This window comes from Gracilinanus agilis, chromosome 4, assembly GCF_016433145.1.
Source record: "Gracilinanus agilis isolate LMUSP501 chromosome 4, AgileGrace, whole genome shotgun sequence".
NCBI lineage: Eukaryota > Metazoa > Chordata > Mammalia > Didelphimorphia > Didelphidae > Gracilinanus > Gracilinanus agilis.
In genome coordinates, this window is record NC_058133.1 from 248,243,747 (window position 1) to 248,263,335 (window position 19,589).

At 37.4% G+C, this 19,589-nt stretch overlaps 1 protein-coding gene across 1 annotated transcript in view; it reads left to right on the plus strand.

Annotated features, from left to right (window-relative positions):
• Positions 1–2,959: 2,959 nt before the first annotated feature.
• LOC123246296 overlaps positions 2,960–19,589 on the plus strand; it is an 82,282-nt gene continuing 65,652 nt past the window's right edge. The window contains exons 1-6 of the mRNA XM_044675214.1: positions 2,960–2,985; positions 6,449–6,518; positions 9,690–9,907; positions 10,389–10,419; positions 11,548–11,750; positions 15,143–15,191. Of these exons, the coding sequence (XP_044531149.1) occupies positions 6,463–6,518; positions 9,690–9,907; positions 10,389–10,419; positions 11,548–11,750; positions 15,143–15,191 (557 nt within the window). The 5' untranslated portion in view covers positions 2,960–2,985; positions 6,449–6,462. The remainder of the gene's footprint in view (positions 2,986–6,448; positions 6,519–9,689; positions 9,908–10,388; positions 10,420–11,547; positions 11,751–15,142; positions 15,192–19,589) is intronic.

Sequence of the window (19,589 nt, forward strand, 5' to 3'; positions counted from 1 at the left end):
TTGAGGTGACATCATGGTGACACCACAACAGAGGTTAGGGCCCATCCCTGAAAGTTTTTGTGTTCGGGGCCTTGCTATGAAGGAAGTGGTCCAGACTGGTTTTATTCTTTCACACACTGTGTGGTTGGATAACAGGCAGATTCACCAAGGATTTTCAAGAATGGAACATGGAAACCAAGGGTAATTATTTTTACTTTGTATTCCAAGTTTCTTTTTCTCTCAAAATTATTGATTGAAATATAGAGGGCTAGGAATATAGAGTTTGAAACTAGAATCCAAGGCATGCACATACATTTACAAATGTATGTATTTATATATATATGTGTGTGTATGTATATATATATATACATATATATATCCCATCCATTCATACATCTATTTATCTGTCTGTCTACCTACCTATCTATGTCAACTTTTCTAATGATTTCTATGTGTCGAGATACTTAGACCCTCTATATTAGCTAAATGGATTGGCTAGAGGCAGATGTGAATTTTTCACATTTCATATATAGTCAGCTGCCTAGTCTTGTCTATATAACATCTCTGTTTTCTTCTCCACTCACATAATCCTAGTTCAAGCCCTTATCATATCCCACCTGGAGTACTGTAGTAACCATCTAATTGGTTCTCTTATTTCCATACCAAAACCCTTTCCCATCTGTCTTCCACAGGACTCCCAAATTCTTCCTAAATTTATCACAGGTTTAACCATGTCATTTTCTAGCTCAAGAATTATACTAATAGTTTCCTGCTGTCTCTAGGATAAATACAAGCTCCTTAGCTTAACATTTGAAGTACTTATAATTCCAACCTGTCTTTCCAGTCTTCTTTCATACTGCTAGCTTTCACAAAGTATGTTCATACCAAATTGACCAACTTGCTCTTCCTCAATTCTACCTCCATCTTCAAATCTATTTTCCTAGTCTGGAATGCACTTTCTCCTCAATTTCACTTCTTAGAATCTTTCACTTTCTTTAAGGATCTTGCTAAGGTGCTATTTCCTACTCAAGATCTTCCTCAGCTTCTTAGTTCCCTCTCCCTCCTTATATTATCATGTATTTATTTATTTATTTAAGTATGCATTATTTCTCCCAGGAGAATGTAAGCTTCTTAAGAAAAGAAACTGTTTTTCATTTTTCTTTGTATCACCAGTGCCTGGCACAGCTACTTGGAAACAGTAAGCATTTAATGTTTGCTTCTTATAGTTGTTGATTATATGTAATATTTAGGTAAAATTATAAAGTCTTTTTTTAGTTTTATTATATTCTTTTAATAAAAGAATGCCCCCAAATTTCCAAACTAGCCAGCAGACTCCCTTCACAGTCTAAACAGATGCTAAAACAACCCTTGTGGGGACCATATGAGAGATTTGTGAGTGTAAGCAACTGAGCCAACACGTTTTTCTTTGTATCACCAATGCCTGACACAGCTCCTTGGAAACAGTAAGCATTTAATAAATGTTTGCTTCTTGTAAGTTGTTGATTACATGTAATATTTGCTTTAAATTATAAACTTGGTTTTTTTTTAGTTTTATGATATCTTTGTAATATAAGTCTGCCCAAAATTTCTAAACTAGCCTTCACAGTCTAAACAGATGCTAAAACAACCCTTGTGGGGCCCACATGAGAGAGACATGAATGTAAGCAACTGTGCCAACAGGCATGGGGGAAAAGGAGGTAAAGACCCACTTCTTATTTAGATTTAGTTTTTAAATCTTGACTTGATCCCCTTGTGTAATTTATTGGCAAAAATTATGTTTTTCCTCATCTTTAGTACTCCAGATTTTGCATTTATCTTACCAATGACACCATGGTTTCTTCGTTGCAGCTGTTAGCAGCTGGATATTTTTTTATTGGCTTTCTTACTGTTTTTCCAATTTCAAGAAGCCTATACCACATTTGTAGAAGAATCAACAACCACTCCAGACTGGGTCTCTTAAAAGGTCTTTGCTTTTTTCCCCCCTGAGAATAAATGAGGTAATTTTGCAGCAATTAGTCAGCATTTTATTTTAATTTTTCTTTTTGACACTTTTTTTTGCCATTTGGTATAATCCTATTTTAGTACCTAGATTGGTGATGGCAAACCTATAATACATTTGTTATACAGAGAAGTATGGGGCCGCATGCTGAAGATGAAACATTTGCTGTAGTGTAGTTTAGACACTCTGTGCACTATAGATGACAATTCTACCTATTTTGGTTAATTAAATAGTTATATATTATGATTATACATTTTTGATATTTAAGCTATAAATATCATGAAATTGTGGGGTTTTTTCTCAAAATGGCACACCACCTGAGTTATGTTCAGTTTTTTGGCAAATTTTGACCACCAAACTTAAAAGGTTGCCCATCACTGGCCTAGATGATCCTTGTAATACTTGACTTCCCCACAGTAGCAGCCATTGTAGTGTCTCCAAGTTTCCTTACAGTGATACACAACACCATGTGACTGACATGAAATCCAGCACTCAACTGACCAACAATTAACTCTAGGTTGGAAAGCCAGCCCAATCTGGTTTCATCTAGTCCAGGTCAAATGTCCTATGTTAGCCTAATGTTAGTATAGGCAAATTTGCATAACCATTGCTGTCACAAAATAAAACCATATCAAAATTACTGTTTGTCTCAAGTTATTCACATAGCAGTCTAGATCCATGAATATAAGTAGATTCTATAATATTTAGGGAACAAAACATTTATTTTCCAGTTTAAAATTTAGAAGTTTCTTTAAATATATCCCCTTTGTTTTTATCCAGGAGAGCCCAGAGAACCACAGAAGAAACAAATAACAGCAAGGAAGAACAACCCTCTGACCATGCAGTATCATCACAGGAGATATCACCATTCCCACAAATTATTGGCATGAGGACACCACCAGGGAGTATGGAGAGAGAGTCCCCATCACATGGAGAAAACAAATGTCCTCCTTTCTCTTTGGAGGTTGGACTGTTGGAGACTGGACCACACAGTGATATAGAGATAGGTATCTTTATGTTTATAAATATGGATATCTTTTTCCTACTGTGCCTATCTCCTTTCTTAGGTTTCTTGGAAAGGAAAATTCTGTCGTGACTGAGTTTATGAAACCAAGTGAATTAGCTCCTATTGACATGATTGTTAGGCAGATTTCAAGACTTGATGTCTCTGGTGATTTTGATTCCAAAAAGCTCACTTACTAAATCCATATCTGTTTTGTAAGAGGGAGATTTTTAGGTATTTTATAAATATATATTTAAAGTGTGGCCGCCAGGAATCAACATTCAGATTGATTCCATAATTAAAATAGACCCAAGTCAGCATCCAGTTTAAACTATGAATGGGCTAGAGTTAATTTCATTTTCACAGTTTATGTGTTCTACTTTCTGCTTTGAACAAGAATGAGACTGTAACATTGACTACCTAGCCATCTTGATAATAAACTAAGCAAAAGAGCCACAATTGTTTTGGATTGGACCTAGGAATCTATTCATATAGGAAATGCCCTGTGGAGAAGCTCTACCAATGCTGATCAGCTCTGTAATTTAATCTCTTTCTTTTTTTTTAATTTTTTAGTTTTTTTCAATTACATGTAGAAACAATTTTTGACCATTGTTGTCTGACATTTTGTGATTCAGATTCTCTCTGTCCCTTTCTCACCTTCCCCTTCCCCAAGCACTAAATAGTCTGATACCAGTGCTGTCATTCTACAATTTAGTCTTAAAGTGTTGTCTGTAAGCACTAATCATTTAAGTGACTTTTCCAGGGTCACACTGACTATATGTGTAGCAACCATAATTTAATAAACTATAAACATACAGAGAAAGAGTTTTTGAGGTTTGAGGCTTGTTAGTTTTTTATTTGGGGTTTATATATATACTAGTCAAAGCTCTGGTAAACTGATACCAGGTGACCATTTCTTTGGGTTGTGCCTTTGAAAATTCAGTTGCCCTTCCTAACATTGAGAGCAGTGCTTTAGGAATATTACTCTGGCACCAGTGTTATTGGATCAGGGAAGGAATAGGATATGGCCAAGACTGCAGATAGGAAGACCAGCTAAGAAATTATTGAAATAGACCAAACTCTTATTTTTATACATGTTTTTATAGAATGAAAGTGGAAAAACATCGCCCTTTAAGCAAAAATTTTAATATAATTCTTTTTTTAAAAACACCCTTACCTCCCATCTTAGAATCAATATTATGTATTGGTTCTAAGGCAAAAGAGTGGTAAGGATTAGGTAATGGGAGTTAAGTGACTTGCCCAGAGTCGTATAGATAGGAAGTGTCTGAGGTCAGATTTGAACCCAGGACCTCCCATATCTAGATCTGGCTCTCAATCCACTGAGCCTCCTAGCTGCCCCCTATACTTCTTGAAAGAGCTAGATATAGACAACATTAATGAACATGATACTTGTAGAATGAAACAATCAAATAATTACAAGTTGGCAACTGGGAGCATAAAACTGTTCACTAAATATATTATATGGTTTCAAAATAGACTTCAGTAAAGAAAAGAGACTGAAAAAAAGAGGAAAGAAGTGGGGTAGAGAGACACATTAAGAAAGGGAAAGACTCAGGGGGAGACATAAAAACAGTTTGTGGAGTATTTCCTCTCAAGATTCTAGAACTTATTATTAGAAGGATGGTTATTAAAGCATTAAAAAAAATCCACAACCCACTAGCATGACTTTACCAATAATAATTCACGTCAGACTAACAGTCCTTCCCTTTTTTGGACATGAGAATTCTGTAGATATATTTCTATCTAGATTTTAGCAAAACATTTAATAGTCTGTTGGGTTAGTCCTATGGAAAAGATGGAAAGATGTAAACTAGATGACAGTACGTTTATGTGCATTTGAAACAGGTTGGATGGCTAGACAAAGAAATGGTGACACTTTGGAAGATCTCCACTGTTCGGTATGTAATAGAGGATTTTTTTTTTTGCAGGTATACATTGGGTTAGACAGAGCCAAGATCCCTTAGATCTCTGAAAAGCTGTGTTTCTGTGAACTCAAAGCTCTTTTCCATTTCTAAATCTATGATGCTAATTAAGTTGATCAAGTATGAGGTTCAAACTGATATTTGCCATCTCTTATGGCATCACCCTATCTTTTTACTTTATCAATTAGGACTATTTCCCTCAAGTCACTAAAGGAATTTACTTCAGGCCAGGCCTTAGGGCATAATATGATTTCAGAAGTACTGTAAATATTGTTTTGCCTTTCAAAACATTTTCCCTACCTCTTCAGTAATGCCAAAAATAGATGTTTTTTGGTTGTTGTTTTTTTTTTTTAAATAACCCTTAACTTTGGTCTTAGAAGTGATAATAAGTAGCAATTCCAAGGCAGAAGAGCAGTAAGGGCTAGCAGGGGTTAAATGACTTGCCCAGAAGCAACACAGCTAGGAAGTGTTGGACCAGATTTGAACCCAGGACCTCCCAACTGTAGGCCTGGCACTTTATCCACTGTGCTACCTAGCTGCCCCCCAAATAGTTTTAACAAAATAGACTTGCACTCTACACAGAGAGATAAACCTGTTAAAAGTATGTTTTATTTCAAAAAATAAATAAATTATACCAAATTCTTTCCTTTTTAATTGGTGAGAAGTAGGTTTATAAGGTTTATAAAGAATACAGGTATTATAAGAATGGGAAAGAAACACTTGAAGGTGTGAGAAAAGGTCTGGGATTCTCTGATATCATGGGCATAGAAACATCACAGCCAAAGACTGGGACATTGATGACCAAAAAGACACCAGCACCAAAAGAGGTGGCATGGACTTATTGAAGACTAAGGGATACAGCATAGGAAGAAGTCTAAAGTTTAGTGGTGAGAGCTGTCTCTCTTTTGGTCTGCGATGTTTTCTTAAACAAGGGGGTATTGAGGGAAATTAGGATTAGTGTACAGCAGGAAAGATTTCATAATTTTGCCTAGGCCTGGCCTTATCTATTTTTAAATGGCCACGATGAGTATTTCATATCCTACCAGATAGCATTTGCCTGGGATTTTAATTAGCCAAGAAAATGAAGTTGGAATGATCATTTTAATAAAAATCAATAGAAATTTAAATTAACAATAATATAAATTTTTAACAAAATAGAGCGTTTATAGGAGTAGAAGAGTGGTTGTTGTTTTTTTTTTCTTTTTCCCATCCAGAAATTCATGTTACACGGGCCTCTTTAAAAGATATGTTCCACTTTCTGACTCTCCTTTTCTCCTCTTTGCTTTCTGTTGGGTCCCATTGGCCTTAGAGATGAATGTTTTAACTTCAGTTTTTTTCTTTTTGTCTATGCCCCAGCTCTCTGATTCACATCTGGTTGATAATGGCAACTCTGTTGTACTAGAGCCACATCTACCCCAAGAGGGGGTCCTATTTCACATATTTGCAGTTTATTGAAAAGTTTCCCCCCCCCCCCATAATAATCCATCAGTAACAACTCTTTCTTCTTCCTCCTCCTCATTTCAGGGAGTGGAGACAACATGAAAGGAAGCTCAAGTCAAGAACCAAATCTTCAGCTACCTGTACCTAACTTAAAGTAAGGAGGTACTTTATAAAGGGTGTCTGAAATCAGCTGAACCAGTTTTCTGTTCCAAATACTGCTTATCTTAGAGTATATAGGCTAATAACTTTTTTAATGACCAAAAAAACCTACCTTATCTCCTTTCATATTACCCCCCACCCCCAGAAAAAGAACAAAAACAAAAATTTTATAACATGACTATGCATAGTCAAATAAAATGGCTTTGTGCGTTGGCCATACATGTTGTGTGTATAGTTCAATCTCTTTGTACTATGTTTTTTGTTGTTGTTCAATTGTCTTCAGTCGTGTACAACTCTTAATGACCCCATTTGGGATTTTCTTGGCAATTATATTGGCCATTTCCTTCTCAGTCAATTTTTACAGATGAGGAAATTGAGGCGAACCAGATTAAGTGACTTGCCCAGCTAGAAAATACCTGAGATCAGATTGGATCTCAGGTCTTTCTGACTCCAGGTTCTATTCACTGTGTCACATACTCCCATAATAATATGTTTTGTTGTTCAGTTATTTTTTGATTGTGCCTGACTCTTTGTGACCCCATTTGGAGTTTTCTTGGAAGAGATACTAAAACGGGTTTGCCATTTCCTTCTCCCAGCTCTTTTTATAGATAACGAACTAAGATACAGGATTAAGTGATTTGCCCAGGATCACACAGCTGATAAGAGTCTGAGTCTAGATTTGAACTCCTGATTCTAAATCAGTGCTTTATTCACTTCACCTATGTCTAGGGCATACAGTGTTCAGGGAAAATTAGTATCTCTGATATGAGAGCTTGCAAAGACCTTTTCAGGACTACTTGCCTCCTTTGGTGTCCACCTGCCCACCCTATTCTCAGCTGTGGCTCCAAGAATCACACTGGCCACACCTTGGTAAATCATCTCAGCAAGCAGGTCAAACCAGGTCCAGACTAATCAACAAGCCTCAAACCCATCAGTGAGTGTGTCTACCTCAGGCATGTGAACTCCCTTGGCAGAAGAGGTGAATAAGAACAATTTGTTCCAGTGTCCCTGAAGGCAGTAGCAGTGGGTGTCATTGAGCATTTAGAACTTGGTTAGGCATGGTCATCAGTTGTCATGACTGTGAGAATTTAAATTTAAGTTTTATGCTAAATATGAGAATTTTAAAGTAATATTGTGGTCGCTGATTTAAAAATATTATAGCTTAAGTCAAAATGACTTTTAACAGCTTTATTTACAAAGAGGTGAAAAGAGTGAAGTGGAAAAATATAGATAAAGAGACAGAAAGTACTGCCTAGCTACAAATACCCAAAGTTTAATTCTAATGTCTCCAGACTGCAAATGCAAATCCAAAAGTGAATCTCACCAGAGTCCAAAGTCCTAATTAGGAAGCTGAAATCAGAAGAGCCTGGAGACGCTGAAGAATCCACTGAGAACCTTCAGTGCACAGAAGGCTAAGACCACCAAGAATATTACCAGAACTCATGCTGAAGGGAGTGTCCCAATGAAGTGCCAACCAGCAGAGAAGGTCTCCTCACTAAAGAACCAAGTAAATGAATCACCACTGCAAGCTGACACAGGATCCAGGAAAGAGTCTCCTCCAGTCAGTCTCACCAACGCAGAGAGAATCCCTGAATCCTTGAGCTGGCCTTTTTAAAGTACTTTTCTGGATGTCACTTCCTGTTGCTCCACCACTTTACGGGAACCAATTGCAGTCTTTCATTTTGCCTAACACTGCCCAGGGGTTGGGCAGTGACCTCTGGAGTTGTCATCCACTCTAGCAAGTGACTTGTGAACTCTCATACTTAGTGACTGGTAAGGTACTAAGTAGGAATACTTAAGTTTTTGATTGATTAACTTAAAAGTTGCTGGTTGATAGACAAAGAGTGTTTGATTCACTATTCACATGACTTTCGCATTGTCACTGGACTTCAATGACTCTAGAAGGGTGAGCCTGTGTTTGTGCAACTCTGCCTCATTTAAATACAATTTATATGAGAGTTAAAAGACATCAGTAGTGATGTCATTGGTCCTCTTTGAGTACAAAGGACAATCACCAATATGTCTACCCAACATATACATATGTCTCTCTTTATCTACATATATGTATTGAATGTATATATACACATACATCTATATCTTTATTTCTACCTCTACCTCAAATTACTCCCTGAATCCATTACCTCTCTGATAGAGGAGAGGAGTAGTACATTTCATCATGAGTCCTCCAGAATGGCATTTGGTCATTGATTGCCAAGAAAACTTCAAATGGGGTCAAAAAGTCAAATACAACTGAATAACAACATCTAATAGATCAGTTCTTGAGTCTTTCAGATTTGTAAACAGGCTAATCTTAGAAATTCCATAGATATAGGAATGAGTCTTCTTAGGGAAATAAAGTATATATTCCTCTCTTTTATTTTTATCACTTTCTTTTCCAAATAGTTTCTTTATCGCTTTCCTTTCCAAATAGTTTCTTCTCCTTTCTCTATTTGGAGTTGTCCCTTGTAATAAAGACTAAAAAGGAAAAAGGAAAAAAGGGGGAGAGGGAGCAATTTCCTAAAACTCATCATCCCATCAACTAAGTGTGAAAGAAAGTCTTTGGAAGCTCAGTTTCCAGGAGAAATCATGCCAGGATTTAGCCAGGAGTCCTGGGTTCCACAGCTTGTACTAACTTGCTTGAGGATCCTGGGAAAATAACTTTCTCTTTCTGGACCTCATTTTCCTTTTATCTGTAAAATTAGGACCTATCCAATTATCTCTTGAGTCTCTCTAATTGAACAATATGGCTTAGGTGAAAAAAACATTGGCTCTGGAGTTAAAGGTCATTGCCTCAAATCCTGCCTCTGACACTTTCTACCTATCTGATCTTGAACAAGTCATTTCATCTCAACAGGCTTCCAGTTTTCTCCTCTGTAAAGTGAGTTGTTTAGACTACCTTGTTTCTGAGGACCCATCTGGCTCTAGAACTGTGATTCTATGATTATATTGTCTGTACTTTCTCATTGCATTGCCAGTCATTGTGAAGGAAATATATCATAAGGGGTTAAACAAAAATGAAAAGGACTGCAAAAGAGCAGGAAAGTGGACCACTAGGAGAAGGAAGGTATATTATGATGAGAAATATTTAGTAGGGGAAATGTCTAATTCTTAGTTCAGAATTTAGAAAAATCCTTTATAATATGCCCTGCTTGTCTTCACTTGGTAGAACTCATGGTCTCAAAGAAGAACCAAGTAACAGCACAGAGGAAACAATCTCTGCCCAAATAGTGTCACACTTGGAGATGTCACTGTTTGTGCCAATGCAAGCAATTATTGGGAAGGTGACATCACGAGGGAGTATGAGGGTTCCCACATCCCCCAAATGTGCTTCTTTTCCTGTGAATCTTGGATGTTCTTCTGGGCCACAAAGTGACACAGAAAAAGGTATGGATCCTTTCTTTTTTCTTCTGCTCTTATCCCTTCTTTGGGATTTCTTGGAAGAGAGATGAAGTTACAGGATCAAAGGGTATATACAGTTTTATAGCCCTTTGGGCATAGTTCCAAATTGCCCTCCAAAATGGTTGGATCAGTTCACAACTCCATCAGCAATGCATTAGAGTCCCATAATTGAGAACTTTTATTAGTATTATGGAAACATTAACAAGACTTAAGAAATCAGGTCTGGAGAATGGGGTTGGGGGAGGAAGAGAAGGGGAAATGAGAAGATTGAAATTTTAAGAATGAGGGACTAAGGGAAAGACCTTATATGCTTAACTATTGTGAAGAGATACCAAATAAATTTCCTGACCTTACATATCAGGAATAAAGATTACCCTTCTTACAAAGAGAAATAGACAGTTGTTAGGTGGGCAGATATTCCTAATAATGGGAATTCAAGGTGACTCTGTTCTTTTCTTCTATCCAGGGAGTGGTGATACTCTTCAGACTACAGCAAGGTAAGAAGGTCAGAATCAGGTAGATTCACAGAAAAGGGGTAGGTCTCTGAATTTGAAGTGAAGAAGCAATATGGAGGGAGGGGATAGAGCACTGGGTCAAAGAGAAAAAGATCTAGGTTCAAGAATTTTTTATGAGGGTAGCTGGGTTGCTCAGTGGATTGAGAGCCATGCCTAGAGATGGGAGGTCCTGGGTTCAAATCTGGCCTCAGACACTTCCTAGCTGTGTGACCCTGGACAATTCACTTAACCCCCATTGCCTAGCCCTTACCACTCTTCTGCCTTGGAACCAATACACAGTATTGATTCTAAGACAGAAAGTAAGGGTTTAAAAAAAAAGAAAAGAATTACTTCCAAAGCTGCTGGGTTACACAGTAGATAGAGCCAGGCCTGGTGTTGGGAAGACTTGGCTTCAAATCTGGCCTCAGGTTTTTCCTAGTTGTATGACCCTGGGCAAGTCTCTTGACTCAAATAGCCTAGTTCTTGCCACTCTTTGGTCTTAGAATTGATACTAAAACAGGAAGTAAAGATTAAAAAAAAAAGAATTCTAATCAGGATATGATTTAAAAAACAGGAAGTAGAGATTGGGGATAAACACCTATATATGGATAGTGATTAATACAGGATTAAGCAAAGAAATAGGAATTGGGAATTTGTGAACCAAAGGGGTAGTAGCAAGTTGTACAGATAAATAATAGTTAAATCATGGTCCTTAGGACACACCAGAGAATAGTGGCTTCAGAGAAGCACAGGTCTGAGTCACTCCAGGTTGTAGGTGCTCCTTCTCTGGAATAACTGGGGTGGGGGTGGGGGTTGTTGGGGGGGTGGAGGAAATAGAGTAGGTGGTGGGCAATGGTCCCCTTGGTTAGAAATGCACTCTTCTGATTGGCTGGGCCCAAATTTGATTCAGTCCTTGCTTGCTATTGTGGCTTCTCCTCCTCCAAGTTGGTCAAGTGAGAGAGCAGTGGGCTCTTCCCCTCTCTAGAAATGCACTCCCCAGATGCTTCCCATCATAATAAATTTCTTTCTCTGAAACTCCTGTCTACAACACACACATACACCCCCCTCTACACACACACACACACTTATTTATTTGTTTATTTATTTATTTGTTTGTTTGTTGACCAACAGCTTCCTTGACAATACAATAAAAGGCAAAGAAAGTGAAAACATCAAGGAGGAAAAAAAGACCCTCAAAAAATCAGTGATATTGAATGTTGCCCCAGTGACTGGAATGGAATCTAAGAAGAATATTGAGACTTGTGCCACCCAAACAGAAGAAACATCTATACTATTAGTTTCTCATAAAGCAGTACAGATCCCTGAAGAGCCAGGTATGAAAACCCAAGACCCAAGTAGATGACTTTCTTCCTTTAAATGTAATTAAATTAAATACTTATTTATTTGCATTTGCATTTTTATCTTCTTTATTCTTCTCTTTCTCTCACTTTTATTTCACTTCATCTCAGAATATATGAATCATTTCCTATATTCCCAAATCATCAATCTTTCCTTTTCTACTGGCTCTTCCTCCTCTGACAGAACAAACATACTCAGATTTTCCCATCCTGAAAAAATGCATATCGAGAAGGCATCTAGTCAATCTAATTTAGGTGATTTAATTCACATTTGCCAAGCAGCTTCTATATGCAGATTCTAGATGCTTAAAGAGATGCAAAGTTTAGGTAAGACAATACTTGCCTTCAAGGAGATTACAGTCTAGTAGTAAGTAGAATTAGGATAGCTAACTTTATATTGATTTTGGTATTTCCTCCAGTTGTGCAGATGAAAATATGACCATGACTGAATCTTGCCCAGTTCTTATATTTATCCTCTCTTCAATAGGGTAGGGTCTATCCAGGTCACTAGAGACATTTCACATTTTACTCAGAGGGCACACATTCAGATTTTCCATCTGTTGTTTCTTGTCTTTTCCAGTCACTTCTTATATGTAAGAAGCCATTGTCAGTAATATTTACACCCACAAATCTGCAAACTATTTACACCCACCATATGTGCTCTATTGTCCTGCACAATGAAACAAAAAGAAAAAAAATATATAGGAAGGACACTAGAGAGATGGAGAAGAAAGTCCTACCATTTTGTCTGCTATTATAGTTATTTGCGCCCTTGTCTTCTCTCTCCCATCACAGTTTATGGATTTAAGAGAAAGAGACAACACTTGGGGAAATTTATCTAACAATGATTTATTAAATCAGTAAGACCTGTTTTCTAATCTTGTCTCTGACCCACATTGGCTATACGGCCCTGGACAGATCACTTAGCCTCTTAGTTTTCTAGGTAGCTAAGAATGTTCATCCTAGAGAAATACCACTATAAGTGACCTGTATTGGTAGCAGGAATTTCCTTACTCAGGACCTCCTATATCATGTCTAGTTCCTAATCCCTGTGGATATAATTTATTGACATCAAAAGAAAGACTATACTAAAGGGCTTTTGTGGGCCTTCAGCTAAAGGAGCCAAATCTGAGCAGCACAAATCTCCCCTACTAAATTGTTAGCACCTAGAAGTCAAGGATCATCAAATCAGTTGATAAACATCTATCATGCACCAGACACTGTGCTAACCTCTAGGGATTTAAAAAAAAAAAAGGCAAAACACAGTCCCTATTCTCAGGGAGCTCACAATCTAGTTGGGGAGACAATAAGCAAAGAAATATGTACAAAGAAGCTATATACATTATAAATAAAAGATAATTAAAAATGGGAAGGAGCTAGAATTAAGAAAGGTTGGGAAAGGCTTCTTGTAGAAGATGGGATTTGGCAAGTACTTAATGAGGGAAATCAGGAGGCAGAAATGAGGAGAGAAAGCACTCCAGGTGTGGAATTAGAGAAATTGCCTGGGGGAGCAAGAATGGGAGTTTCTTGTTCCTGGAACAGCAAGAAGACCAGTATCAATGAATCAAAGAATATTTGAGAAGTAAGAAGTCTGCAAAAGGAGGGCAGTTAGGGGGCTCAGTGGATTGAGAGCCAGGCCTTAAAGTCTGGAGGTCCTAGGTTCAAATGTGACCTCATATACTTCTTAGCTGTGTGACCCTGAGCAAGTCACTTAACTCCCATTGCCTAATCCTTGCCACACTTCTGTCTTAGAACCAATACACAATATTGATTCTAAGATGGAAGGTAATGGTTTAAAAATTAAAAGTCTACAAAAGATAGGGAAAGGGGGAGAGGTTATTATGAAAGACTTTAAATACCAAAACATTTTGTATTTGATCTTGAAGGATTGGGAGCCACTGAAATTTATTGAATAAGTAGTCAGACTTTAGGAAAATCACTTTGGTAGCTGAACAGAGGATTGATTAGAATGGGTAAAGACTTGAGACAGGCAGTCCAACCAGAAGGCTATTGCAATAATCTGTTAATCCAAATGTGAAGTGATGAGGTCCTGCACCATATTTGTGACAGCATCAGGGAAGAGAAAGGGGCACATAGGAAAGATGTTTCAAAGCTGAAATTAATAGGCCCTGGCAACAGACTAGCCATAGAAGGTGAAAGAGAGTGAGGAATTGAGGATGGTACCCTAGGTTGAGAGTGAATAGGATTAGGATTGGTGATACCCTCAATAATTATAAGGAAATTTGGATGGTGGAGAGTTTAAGAGGAAAGATAATGAGTTCAATTTTATACATGTTGAGTTGTCTTCTATACATCCAATCTGAGATGTCTGAAGGACAGTTGGAAGTATGAGACTTGAGGTCAAGAGAAAGATTAGGCAGGATAGATAGATCTAAAGCTAACAATTAAATAATTAAGACCTAAAGATAATAATTAAATCCATGGGAGCTGATGAGATTAACAAATGAAGTAATGTAAAAAGTACAAGAAGAGGCCAGCCTAAGACAAAACCCTGTGGGAAACCTATTGTTAGTAGTGGGCATAACCTGGATGAGGATCCAGCAAAAGAGATAGAGAAGGCAGAAAAACAACCAATAGTGAATGGTGTTCCAAAAACCTAGAGAGAAGATAGTATCTAGGAGAAGAAGGTAATCGGCATTGACAAAAGTACCATTGCCATGGTTGCCCTTCCCGATTTTGAGTTCCCTTTCACTTTTGGAACTCTACTACTTTGTCCCCGGAAGACATATCCTGAATTCCAAAGAAAGTTACCCCTGACTTTTAGCCAAGAGGTTGGCGAAATAAAGAGGCATGATGATGCAGTGGGAAAAGCACTGAATTTGGAGTAAAAACCATAGGTTCAAATCTTTTCTCTGCTTTACTAAGTGATCTTGGGCAACTTCATCTCTCTGATCTTCAATTTTCTTATCTATAAAATGAGATTGTTGACCAACAAAGTCCCTTCTATCTCTAGGTCTATGGTTATATAATCCATTCTGTCCCCTGCTATAATGATGGAAGATTCAACAATTGCTTTGCTCAAAGGCAACTTCACTTTTGTGCTTTTTCCCATAAAATACAGTAAGCCCCTGGCTGATAGGAACTATACCTTTTTTTATCTTTTGTTATCTCTTTCTCATCAGTTTCTTCATTTGCATAGTAAGAGGGTTGGATTGGATGGCCTTTTCACTCCAAATCTATGATCCTAAATTTGATCAGTACTTCCCAGTTTTCCACCCTAGTACCCTGTGGGTCCTTATCCACTAGTATCACTAATAGTCCTATTTACTAGTAGTCCACTTGTAACCTAGTGTCCCTATCTCATGAGATTTTTCTTAATGATCTCATTTGTTTCTTGTACCTTTCAGGAAGTGAATTACAAAGCTCAGATCCCTCTCCATCTTTTTCAAACATGAGGTAAGCATGCTTTGGGCTTATTTGACTCAAATTGGTTGAATTGTTGTCAGTATTCCCATGGGGGCAGCAAGATAGATAGTGACTAAGATAGAGCTCTGGACTTGGAATCAGGAAGACTTACCTTCATGAATTCGAATCCAGCCTCAGACACTGTATGATCCTGGACAAGGAACTTAACCATGTTTGCCTCAGTTTCTTTATCTGTAAAATGAATTGGAACAGGAAATGGCAAACCACTCCCTTATCTTTGCCAAAAAAACAAACAAACAAACAAAACCCCAACAACAAAAATGGGGACATGACTGAAAATGACTTAACAACAATAATTCTATTTCTATAAAAAGAGACAGTATGGAAGGTGCAACCTTAACTAGGAATCATAGGTCCTGGGTTCTCGTCTGGCCTGTGCCTTCTACTGCATGATTCCAGACACTTCCCCTCTTTAAACTTTAGTTTTCTTATCCCCTTACCTGGGAAGAGAGAAGAAAAGAGATTAGATGATTTCTAAGATCTCTTCCAGTAGAAGCCATATGCAGGAATTTTGTTCTAAGGAAGTCCCAGCATTAGCTATGGAGCACATAAAAATAGAAGTGGAGTGAGGGGACAAAAAAGGACTTGCGTGTAGTTACAAACCAGCTTCTAACTCAAACATTATATGGTTACATGTTAATATTATCTGATATGCATTTATATTAATGGTAGTAGTTGATATCCCATTTCAACTAGATTTCTAGATATGTCCCATAATCCTTTTCATTTGGATACTTATATCTATTTCCTGTGATGGTAAACATCATTTAATCTCATCCAATGAAGGCAGTTTTTGTTAGTAATCAAGGCTTGTGGAATTTTGGAGTTGAAAAGGATCTTAAACCTAAGCTGTCTTGGAAAAAAGCAAAAGACATCATAAGGAGTATAAGAAGACTTGGCTTTGAGTCCCAGCTTCAACATTTTATAGCTGTATGACCTCGGGCAATTTACTTTGCCCTTACTTTAGTATCCTCATCTATAAAAATATTTTCACTACCTTATCTCATTAGGTTGTTAGGAAAGGACTTTACAAACCATGAACACTATGTAAATATGAATTATTCAGTCTTTTCAGTCATGTTTGTTCCTTTGTGACTCCATCTGGGATTTTCTTGGCAAATATCCTGGAGTGGTTTGCCATTTCCTTCTCCTGCTCATTTTACATATTAGGAAACTGAGGCAAACAGGTTGAAGTGTCTTGCTGAGGATTGCACAGCTAGTAAATGTCTGAGGCTGGATTTGTATTCAGACATTCCTGACTCTAAACCAAGGACTTTATCTGTTGTACCACCTAACTGCCCATGAATTGTTAATAATAAATTACTATTTCTATTTTTTTCATCAGTGTTGTCTACTCCAAAGAATTTAGTTTCAGATTCTTTCTTCCTGAAAGTGAATTCTCTACTTTTTTGCTTTCCAAATTATCATCAGGAGAATTTACCAGCTTGCCATTCAGATATACTTAATTATTATTATCATTTTGTTCAACCAGTGGTCTGATAGAGAAGGAAGAAGAGTATAAGAGAAGGCAGGAAGAGAAAAAACAAGTCAAACTGGAAAAAAAGAAATTTGAGAAAATGGAAAAAATCAAGGAAAAGGAGAATGGAAAGAAACAGAATGAAGAAAGTGTGAAGAAAGTAAGAGAGGAAAAAGAAGAGAAAGCAAAGAATGAGAGAGTAATGGAAGAGAAAGATATGAGAAAGAATGAAAAGCATAAAAAGGAAAAAGAAGAGAACGATAAGAAAGAAAGAGTGAAGGAGAAGAAAGAGAACTTAAAGAAAGAAAAACACAAAGAAGAGAAAGAAGAGAGGATGAAGACAGCAAAAGGTAAAGGTGAAAAAGAAGAGGAAAATGTAGAAAACTCAGAGGAGGAAAGAGAAGACAAAAGGAAGGAGATTGAAGCAGAGAGACTGGCTTTGCAAAAGCGACTCCAGTTGAAGGGAAGAATGAAAGGGATGAAGAACAGTGAGGTGTGGTGGCCCAAGGAGAAAAAACTGATTGGGAAGATAGCAATTCAGAACTTTATACAACTCTTGCCAAGTTCCTCTACCATACTCAAGAGCCCAGGTGCTTTTCCACTCCCTACCCCACTTCTCTCTTTTACCTGCTTGAGTAAATACAGGGAGGGAGAGAAAGAGAAGAAAGAAAGGAAAGAGGGAGAATGGATGGTGCAGTGGAAAGGGTGCTGGACTAGGAAACAGGAGACCTGGGTTCTGGTCCCAATTCTGCAGATGACTAGCTATTTGATTTTGAACAAGTCATTTACCTTTTCTAGACTTCAGTTTCTCCCTCCGTCAAATGAGAAGGCTGGACTAGATCTCTAAGGTCCCTTTCTACCCCTAATACTATGTGAGCCTTTATATTTGGAGGTCTTCAGGAGATTGAATTACAACTTGTCAAGAATATCCATAGGAATTCTGCCTTCAGATTCAATAAGTGCTTGGGTCCCTCCTAATTCTGAGATTTTGTGATTCTATCTAACCTATGAATTAAATTAGAACCACAAGGTTTCAGTTTTGAATAGTGAACCACCTTGGTCTAGACAGAAAATATATTTACATTCCGTTGTCTAGGAAAGAACTAGGGGCTGTCAGGTGGCTCAGTAGATGGAGTACCCAGCCTGAAATCAGGAGTCCTGAGTTCAAATTTGACCTCAGACAATTAATAGTTGTGTGATGCTGGGTTTACTCAACCCTTTTTGCCTCTGTTTCCTCATTTGTAAAGTAAGCTGGAGAAGTATCTCTACCAAGAAAACCCCAAAAGATGTCACAGTGTTGGACAGAACTGAAAATGACTAAACAGGAAAGAACTGTGTCACATTATTACTTCAAGCTCACTTTTGGTTTTCTAGTAAATTACAAAAATTGAAAGTCTTGTCATTATACTTCTTTTTTAAAAACATTAATATTTATATTTTAGAAAAGTTAACATGGTTACATGATTTATGCTCTTACTTTCCCCTTCACCCCCCCCCCCCAGCTTCCCCCTCTCCCCTGGCTGATATGCATTTCCACTGGTTTTAACATGTATCATTAATCAAGACCTATTTCCAAATTGTTGATAGTTGCATTGGTATGGTACTCTCGATCCCCAATCATGTCCTCATCAACCCATGTATTCAAGCAGTTGATTTTCTTCTGTGTTTCCTCTCCTGCAGTTCTTCCTCTGAATGTGGGTAGCGTTCTTTTCCATAAGTCCCTCAGAATAGTCCTGGGTCATTGCATTGCTGCTAGTACAGAAGTCCATTACATTTTATTTTACCACAGTATATCAGTCTCTGTGTATAGTGTTCTTCTGGCTCTGCTCCTTTCACTCTGCATCAGTTCCTGGAGGTCTTTCCAATTCACATGGAATTCCTCCAGTTTGTTATTCCTTTTAGCACAATAGTATTCCATCACCCCCATATACCACAGTTTGTTCAGCCATTCCCCAATTGAAGGGCATGCCCTCATTTTCCAGTTTTTTGCCACCACAAAAAGCGCAGCTATAAATATTTTTGTGCAAGTCTGTTTATCTATGATCTCTTTGGGGGTACAATCCCAACAATGGTATGGCTGGATCAAAGGGCAGGCATTCTTTTATAGCCCTTTGAGCATAGTTCCAAATTGCCATCCAGAATGGTTGGATCAGTTCACAACTCCACCAGCAATGCATTAATGTTCCAATTTGGCCACATCCCCTCCAACATTCATTACTCTTCCCTTCTTTCATTTTAGCCATTCTGCTAGGTGTGAGGTGATACCTCAGAGTTGTTTTGATTTGCATTTCTCTAATTATTAGAGATTTAGAACACTTTCTCATGTGCTTATTAATAGTTTTGATTTCCTTATTGGAAAATTGCCTATTCATTTCCCTTGCCCATTTATCAATTGGGGAATGGCTTGATTTTTTATACAATTGATTTAACTCCTTGTATATTTGAGTAATTAGACCCTTGTCAGAGTTTTTGTTATAAAGATTTTTTCCCGATTTGTTGTTTCCCTTCTGATCTTGGCTACATTGTTTTGGTTTGTACAAAAGCTTTTTAGTTTCATATAATCAAAATTATTTATTTTATATTTTGTAATTTTCTCTAACTCTTGCTTGGTTTTAAAATCTTTCCTTTCCCACAGATCTGACAAGTAAACTATTCTGTGTTCACTTAACTTGTTTNCATATTGTTTTGATGACTGCTGCTTTATAGTATAGTTTAATATCTGGCACTGCTAGGCCCCCTTCCTTCACATTTTTTTTCATTATTTCCCTTGATATTATTGATCTTTTGTTATTCCAAATGAAATTTGTTATAGTTTTTTCTAATTCAGTAAAGAAGTTTTTTGGTAGCTTGATAGGTATGGCGCTAAATAGGTAAATTAATTTGGGTAGAAT